At 48.0% G+C, this 8,917-nt stretch overlaps 1 protein-coding gene across 1 annotated transcript; it reads right to left on the bottom strand.

Moving 5' to 3' along the window:
• Window positions 1-4,188: 4,188 nt before the first annotated feature.
• MARCKS (myristoylated alanine rich protein kinase C substrate) lies at window positions 4,189-7,971 on the bottom strand. Its single transcript, XM_080342316.1, has 2 exons — window positions 7,229-7,971; window positions 4,189-6,084 (listed from the first exon to the last, which is right to left on the bottom strand). The coding sequence occupies exons 1-2, from the start codon at window positions 7,325-7,327 to the stop codon at window positions 5,317-5,319; spliced, it is 867 nt and encodes a 288-aa protein (XP_080198442.1). The 5' UTR covers window positions 7,328-7,971; the 3' UTR covers window positions 4,189-5,316.
• Window positions 7,972-8,917: the final 946 nt, after the last annotated feature.

Genomic DNA, 8,917 nt, shown 5'->3' with positions numbered 1-8,917 from the left:
TACACATCTACAGGAATTAACCTAAAAATCACAAGTCCTGGAACATTTACCTTCTTCATGATAACGATGCATACACCACCAGCAGCAACACTTCCCCATGTTGCTGTTCTGAAATCAGAATTGTGTTAGGCATGATTAAAAAAAAAAAAAAAAAGGAGAGAGAGAGAGAAAGAAAACCCCATTTTTAATTGAATAATGGCTTTGCCACTTTACCTAAATTCATCATCCATCCATGTATCTTGTTTGGGTCTTTTGAACTGCAAGTATTGATGTCCTGTTTCATCTAGGATCTTAGTAGTCCTGTTCTGGACATGTCTTCCTATAACAAAGACTGAGAGCAAAGATGTACAAATAATACTTGTAACGCTCCTCAATATTTCAAAATGTTCTGAAAGCATTAACTGAAGTTTTATGTCACCTCTACCAAATGATATCATCCATATCCTAAAATAGGGGCATTCTCAAGCCAAGTCTCGTGCTCTCTTATAGAAAGTGTACTCAATAATATAGCCTAAATTTAGATATTCTTAACTCTCTACTTTGTTTAAGGGGCAATACTTTGGTCACTTACCTGTTTAGCCATAATCCTCATTTTTATTCCAATTGTTGGCCCTCCTCTGATCTCCCCAATAGGCAACGTTCCCACTTCAGGGCGATCTCATCTCAACAGCTGTCTCAGCAAACACATGGCAAAACACGCTACTACAGCTTCCCTTTCTATAGCAGCTCCTCAAAGAAGCAAAAGGCTCAAAAATCTCACTGGCTCTTCTCAGGGCACATCAATACACAGACTTTCAGTAACCTTGCACTTCACCATAGCACCACCTCCTACATTCCTTCCTGCATGTACCAGGAGGCTGCCCGCCCTGCCTGCCTCTGCCCCGCTGGACTCGGTGGCAACCGCAATAGCTCCCATTCATTGTCAATTAGCCGAGGTCCTCGGAATTGTAAAGAGGACAAATTAACCTCACTGTCTACAGTATGTTACAAACACAATATGCTATTTTTCCCTTTCTGCATACTTGAGGAAGGAAAGTACCTGCTTTATTCTATCCCAGTGACCTAAGCAGGGTAGAAAAATTGGCCATAACCTAGAAACGGGATGCTTTCAACTAAGCTACATCATTATGGAAAACACATTTTATCTCAGTCTCTTAAAACCCAGCAGACGAACGTGGAAATGAGATGGGTATCACCAACTATGACCTTTTACTACTCTTTTACTACACAAATAGTATAAAGGCTGAAGTCACAGGACTGATTTTGCAGGAAACCATTAACTGGTATTACAGCTTCAGACTAGAACATGTATTATTCTAGATTTTTTAAAGCAATACAAAAGGACTTGCAACTTAGAAAAACCCAAACAATCAAAGCAGATGAAAATCTTTGACCTTTATCGAATCATCTGTAAGCGAAGTTCAAGAGTTGGCTGTTTCAAACAGTATTAGATAAAAAAAAGCCATCCTTAAAGCACAGACATTCTCTCTCACAGAATAAATACCCCTATATGCAACATTTGCATCAAACAGGAGCTTTTGGGTATGTCAGAATTTGATACATGGACACTCGATTTGTACATGTGCTTGTGTACACAAGTGGGAAGGTGAACACACTCCAGTAGAAGCCAAAGCCTCAGCTCCATTTCCCGCCCCCACCCTGCCTGTCACTTTTTTTGCCTCATTTCCTTGCCTGAAGGCAAATTCCCTACTAACTCACATTAATAACTATCAGGACCAGATACAGAATCCAAGCGCTTGAGGTCAGACATTGTGATTTGGAGACTCTTAAATTAAGTTTAGATACAACCAATATAGGCATGAAATTTGAAAGGACTTTTGTACAACCAAGTTTTGACCTTGAACGAGGAAGACTGTTGCCTCAGTCTAAGTAAATAAACAGAAGCAAATCTCTAGAGCCTCCAGTCAGGAAAAATTAGATTCCAGTGTAAGTTTTACCTAAAAATATGACATTGTTTCAGCACAACAGAAGTTACCTTGTTCATAGCAATAATAACATTCTGCTTAAAAAGAAGCACAGCAACCCAGGAGGTAGGAAAATCAGCTTGAAATCACACATTTTAAAGTCACATGCATTTGAACTCTGAGAGAATTTGTTGAAATTACAGTACTTATTATGATTAGTATTTTCATCGAGGCATAACAGCTACCAATGCAATAAAACCCAAGGCATAAAGCTTTCCTGGTAAGAAGATTAACCATCTCACCAGTCACTAATGCCCAGCCCCTTCATTTTCCTTGTATATAAATAAGAATATTCTACAATTGCATGGGAGTGAGCACTCAGTCCCTCAGGGATGGAGGGAGGAGGAATCCTCTTGCACAACTCTTTGGCAGGAGGAAGCAGCTCAAATCTCCTCCATTTCCACTATTCCAAAGTCCCTTCCGATTCCTGCCTTCTGAAACCACAGAGCGAGGTCGAAACTGGTATCATCAAACCTCACCCGACTGCTGCGACCAGATTAGTAGACCATGCAACTGGTCTTCTTAAGATGTATTTTTAAAACTCTACCATTATTAAGACTTGGAAACAGATTTCAAGCCAAGCCACAGAATGATGAAGTCCCAGGCCAGGAGCCCAGCGGCTGGGGCCATTCTGCACCACGAGGAACTGAAAGTGCTTCAGAAAACACCACCAGCTGAGTGAGGAAAGAACATGAACATTTGAAGAGATCAGGTTAGGAAAAATCTGAAAAATATCTTTACTAGCAATTATTTTATTCATATGTACACATACAGTTTAACCAAAAAAAAAAAAAAAGGCAGATAAAAAGAAATTCAGACTTCTCTTTAAGAATCCTTGGATTTAAATATATATATATTTATTAAAAAGAGACATTGATTTTATGGCCAAGACATCATGCGTCTCAGAACAGGTTTTTACAGCCATGTTATAAAAACCCCTTAGCAAAGCAGTTATGCACTAGACTTCAAACACATGTACTCCAAGAATGACACTGGTGTGGAGGATCTTGTTTTACATCCATTTATTTTTGTCCCTCAGCAATTATAGCATAGTTTCAATACATTTCTAAAGCTATAGAGAAATACCAGGGCAACTAGAGTACATACAAGCCAAAGTTAAAATGGTAGACAGCTGAATTTAAAAAAAAAAAAAAAAAAAAAGTACGCATTCAGCAGGAAATCTACTATACTTCATTCAGTTTAGGCTTTGTTCTTTAGGGAACAAGGTGCTAACGTGCCATTTTCTCATAAAATGAATCATAATTGCTTCCAAAGAGTTTCTGCTGAAAATTTAGGTGGAAGCAAATAAGTGTAACACTAAACTTTCTCCTATAAACCTAGAAGCAACACTTTCTTGAATCAGTTTCCACCCTCCAAATACCACTGCTGCTTTTCTTGTATGAACACACTGATTTATTAAGGCATAATATGCCCTGAGCAATACGCTGGAAAATAGCCAAAGAGCCTAACAATTAAAGGCAAGCACCAAGTGATTATTTTTATAGACAAATTTTGAAAACTGTTTTGTAACTCACCTGTACTTGGGAGTAGCACTTGAGGAAAAAAAGAAAATATTGCTTTTAATTTGAGCAAAATGGCAGTGTTAATTCCCTCTTTTTCCCTCCAGGCTAAAGTTGTCAAGCTAATGGTCTAGGTACCTAAGTAGGACCAGCATACCAAGAGGTAAGTGGGACATCTATTCAAGAGCTTAATTTTTAAGCAAGTCATCATAAAAAATTCAGTGCCCCACCCTAAGCAATTCAAATTAAATCTCATTTTCCTCAAGAGGCAAGACTCTCATACACTGGATACCTCTGGTCTTAAAAGCAAGATGGAGCCTGAACAGGAGAATCACACACTGTACATGCTCAGACTGCCATCCAGTCTGCTTTTTAGAACCAGAAAAGCCTACAAATTACCTGGTGCACTGCCCAATTTCTCTAAAAGATGCACAGTATTACAGAGTTCCAGGATCTAGGAAGGTAGTTTTCAAAGCTAGTGCTAACAGCACACGACTTTATACAAATTTAGGCAATACTGGCTAGTCCCTTTAAGCTACTGGAGTATCCATAAAAGAAAGACAACCAAATTATACATTTTATTCACATTTATTTTTCGCTTTTAGTGTGCTCACAGAAAATTAGAACACCTTAAGCAGGAGTTTAATAGCAATTTTTGTAAGCAAAGTTACATTCCATCTCTAAGTCAAATTGGTCAAAGCTTCTCCAGTATTTACAAAAACATGATAGACAAGATGCTACACAAAAAAAAACATTGCATCTGAAGAGTTTTCTTTTATTTTCAAAGACAACTGGAAAAGAAAGCATTGTCTGCTGTAATCAAAAACATACCACAGTATAAACAGTAACCATTCCACTTATCACAGCTTGGTTGAGTTTAAAATTTGTGTTTAAAAGGTCCAAGATGACTGCAGTTTTACAAAAATGGGCAGGGTGGAAAGAGTTGCAAACTTCATGTGCTTCTGGATATCAAGATTTGTTTTTTTATACAATAGTCACAGTTAAAAACACCCTGCTGGTAATACATAATTACACTTTATTAAGGTCATAAACCAGCAATAAACAATAAAGCCTATACAACTTGTATTTCTACTTAATCACTGACTGATACAGCTAACATGAGATAAGTGAAAAGTTCCTATGGTTTAAATGAATTCCTAAGACTATGATCTCTTTATCTGGGTATTGATTTTTATTTTTTTTTTCCTTTTTCCTTTCCTTCTTAATCAAGACTTGTAGTGTTGTAAACCTTATAGAACATCTGCCTCACAAAATACATCGTAATAACTTTCTTTTAAAAAAAAGACTAACCCCTTACATCATTTCTGACGGGGCGCACTCCCGCCAAGGGCTGCGCACCCCAGGTTCCCCACTGCGGCCCCTGTCACTTCATTTGATATCCCTTATTGACCCACCCATCTCCTTCATATATGGGCATGTCCATAGACCGATCAGGAAAAGTTTTATAATATGAAGAGAGTTGCAAAGTATAAAAAAAAAACAAAAAAACAAAAAAACAAAAAAACCCGAACCAAAACAAAACATTAATACTGATGAAAAAAAAAAAAAACCAACCCAAAATATAGAGGGTGGGAGAGGAGGGCGGAGGGGGCCCCCCTCGGCCCGTTGGAATGGCGGCAACACACAACGATTTAAGATGGGAGCTGCGGGGGGAGAGAAAAAAAAGAAACGAGATATCTTTTAAATCAATCCCTGGTTGTAGACAAGTTCTCCGAGACCAGTACCTGGCACCACTCCAACAAACAAACAGGGGGGAAGAAAAGTCCGTCGGCGAGGGGCGGTGGCGGCGCTTACTCCGCCGGCTCGGCGGCGGGTCCCTCGGGACTGCTCTCGGAGGGGGGCTCCTGCCGCGCCGGCGCCGGCTCCTCCGCGGGGGCCGCCTCCTGATCGCCGCTGCCGGCCTCAGTCGTGGCGGCGCCGGCGCTCGCCGCCTCCTCCGCCGCCTTCGCCTTCCCCTCCGCCTGCTGCTGCTGCGGCTGCTGCTCCTCGGCCGCCGCCGCCGGGGCCTCTTCTCCCGCGGCCTTCTCGGGGGCGGCCTCGTCCGATTTGGCCTCCTGCGAGTCCCCCGCCTCCTCCTTCGCCGCTTCGGCGCTGCCGGCGGCGGCCGCGCAGGCCTCCTCGGCGGCGGCTTTGCCCTCCTCGCTGCCCGCCGCCTCGGGGGCCGCCGCCTCCTCCTTCCCGCCCTCCGCCGGGGCGGCGGCGGCGCCCTCGCCCTCGGCCCCCTCGCCGGCCTCCTTCTTGTTCTTTTTGAAGGAGAAGCCGCTCAGCTTAAAGGACTTCTTGAAGGAAAAGCGCTTCTTTTTTTTTTTCGGGGTCTCGCTGCTGGATGAGGGGGTCGCGCCCTCCTCAGTCTTTGGGGAGGACTCGCCCTCCGCCGGGGAGGCCGGCTCGGTGCTCTCCGCCTCGGCCGCCTCCTTCTCAGAGGCGGGCTCCGACGAGGCCGCCTCCTCCTTGCCCGTCTCCTCGGCGGGCGCGCTGCCGTTGGCCTGCACCTCCTCCTTGCCCGCCTCCGCCGCCGCGGGGGAGGCGTCGCCGTTCACCTTCACGTGGCCGTTCTCCTGCAAGACAGCGACGGGCGTTACCGGCGGTGCCGAGAGGGTGGGGGGGGGGACACGGGACGACGCCGCCGCCGCAGCCCTCCCCCCTCAGCGGCTTTTCCTCGCCCGCTTTCTGCTTCCGCGGTTGAAACCCCCGGGCCCTCCGCCGCCCTTCGCCGCGGCGGGCGCCCCCAGCGGCTGGCGAACCGAGCAGCGGCCGCCAGAGGGCGCCGCGGCTCCACTCAGCGGCCGCGGCGCCGCGCACCCCCCCTCCTCTCCCGGCGCGCCCCGTCCAGCCGCGGCGGCGGCGCGGGGCGGGGAAGGCTAACAAAGCTCTCCCGACCCCGAACCCCCGCCCGCCGCTGCCCCTCTCCGCCCGGGCGATGGGGCGAGGCGCCCCCGCCTCCCCCCCCCCGCGCCGCATTTGCATCTTTCAGGCGCCCGGAGAGCGGCTGGCTGTCCCGGGCGGCAGCTGCGGGGGCGGCGGGGGGTGCCCGCCCGCAACGACGCTGCTGCTCCGCGCGGCAGCGGAGGCACGGCCAGCCCGGCAGCCGGCTCACGTTGGGGGGGTGTGTGGGGGGGCGACAGAAAGCCGTGCCCCGAGGCTGCCCCGGCTGAGCTGCTGTGGACGGAGCGAACCGCGCAGCCCCTGCCCCGCGCTCCCGCCCGAGGGGGGTGACCAACGCCGCGCTCCCGCCGAGCCCCCAGCCCGGCGGCTCCGGACCCCGCTGCCACACGGCCATCCTGCTACCATGAGAGGCGTTTCGCGCTAGTCACCGAGTGTCTTCGGGAGAGGGAGGTTAAATGGCCAGAAAAGCCAAGCCATATAAGATCCTTCCGTTTAAGAGCCATTGGGACACTTCACCATAATACACGAGGGATTAAAAAAAAAAAAAAAAAGGAAAAAAATACGTCCCCCCCCCCCGCCCCCCGCAGGAAAGATAAAGGAACGAACCATTCAAAGCCGAGCCCATTTACAAAAAAAAAAAAAAAAAAGGAAATTATTCCTTTGCCTCGAGTTGCAAAGATAAAAGGATCGACCGTATTCTCCATTCAATGTGCCACTGGGGCATCAAAGGAAGAATTAAACAGGATGCGAAAGAGAGGCCGTCGAAGTTGGCTTAAAAAAAGCAGTAGGTTTAATATCTTTTAATTTTTTTTTTACCTGTCCATTCGCCTTGGATGGAGATGCAGCCACTGCTTCCCCAGGTTTCTCGGCGGAGGCTTCGCCCTTTGCAGCGGTCTTGGAGAACTGGGCACCCATGCTGTCTTATTCAACAAAGAAACTCAACAGATCCAAAAGGAGGGGAAACAAAGAGCGTTGGGTTGGTATAAATACTGGGCGACCAGCAGCAGCAGCAACACACACACACACCAGAGGGGAAAAAAAAAGAGAAGAGAGAACAGAACCGATTATAATGCACTCCTTTTAAAAAATTTAAAGTTGAAGAGATCAAAAAGCAGCAGCACAGGAGGGAGGGGAAAAAAAAGGAGGAAAAAGTCGAGCAAAAAAAAAAAAAAAAAAGGAGCCCAAGTTTAGTAAAAAGAAGTAATAAAAAATCCCAGATTTGTAGCCGTACTGTAGACAAGGAGAAAATGGAGAAATCTCCCTGGTTGCTAATAAGATGCGGAGTCCAACGCCCAAGTGCACAGATGAATGGGCTTCCCGAGCGGTGACGGCAGCCCTCCGCCCGGCGCCGGCCAATCGCCGCCGCGCCACACAAAGGGGGGCGGGGCCTGGCCGCTCGGCGAACAATGGAGCCGCGATGGCAGCGGTTTGAAATCAGCCCCCGGCCGATAATGAATGTGCCGCTCCGGCGCGGCGCGGGCGGGCGCGCGGAGCCCCGCGCCGGGGGAGCGAACAAAACACCCCGATAAAGCGGGGCGGGCGGGCAGGGACAATGGTGCGAAGGGCGTGCGGGTGAGTGCGAGTGTGAGTGCGAGTGTGAGTCCGTCCCGGCCCCGCCGCCCGCCCCCACCCGCTGCCGCCGTGAGAGAGCAACAGATAGTGTGTGCGAGCCCGGGGCGGGGGGAGAGGGAAGGAGGGGATTTGCTGCCACCACCCCCCCCCCCCCCTTTGCTCTTTTTTCTTTTCTTCCCTGGGTTTAATTGGTCGCGATTGTAAAATCGCCCCCAATTTGGAAGGTATTTGAACCACGTAGATCGGGTTTCGCCAAACGAGATCACGAGTCGAAATTAGTAGGTCTGTAGGCCAGATGTTGCAAACGCTAAAGCAGCGGCGGCAGGAGCTGCTGCCGAAGCAGAAACGGACCCCTCCCCCACCGGGATATTGTCTTGGAATAAAATATTTTGTGCTTAGCCTACGGCTCTCATTAAATTCTGCTGTCCGATTATTCCTGATTTGTGTTTTTTAAAGTATTTTCTGATGCGGCGACCCATTTCAAGATTACATTTCCATGCCCTCAAGTAGCGGGCGAAGCGACATAATCGGGGAAACATTTGCGCTTTCCCAAACCCGAGCCCCGAACATGTATTTACGTTGAATTTAAACCCTCGAATAAGATGTAACCCGAAACTAATGCGTGCGAATTAACGTTGATCTGGAGCGCTTCGTAGCGATGGGGTGGGTGAAATATCACAGAGCCGATTGATTTCCTTTCTCGGGGGAGGGGGCGGTGTGTGCGGGGAGCCGGCCGGCTCCCCTCGCCGTGCGGTGCGGGAAAGGCTGGTCTAGAGCCCCCTCCCCGTTACCACTACCCCCATTTAAGGAGCAGAAACGAGCGTCAAAACGATCGGTTTCCAAACTCGGGTAATCTCGTCCAAACACCTCTTGTTTATAAACAAGGATGTTAAATTATTGCGATAATGAAGGGCTGCGGAGCAGGGAGGCTCG

This window comes from Nesoenas mayeri, assembly GCF_963082525.1.
Source record: "Nesoenas mayeri genome assembly, chromosome: 3".
Taxonomy (NCBI): domain Eukaryota; kingdom Metazoa; phylum Chordata; class Aves; order Columbiformes; family Columbidae; genus Nesoenas; species Nesoenas mayeri.
This window is presented reverse-complemented; position numbering and strand designations above follow the sequence as displayed.

What these genes read in the sequence shown, in the direction of transcription:
- MARCKS (XM_080342316.1), bottom strand. Translation starts at nt 7,327, where the DNA reads ATGGGTGCCCAGTTCTCCAAGACCGCTGCAAAGGGCGAAGCCTCCGCC. An exon ending in CATCCAAGGCGAATGGACAG is followed by an intron (nt 6,085 to 7,228) that starts GTAAAAAAAAAA and finishes GCTGTCTTGCAG; the next exon opens with GAGAACGGCCACGTGAAGGT.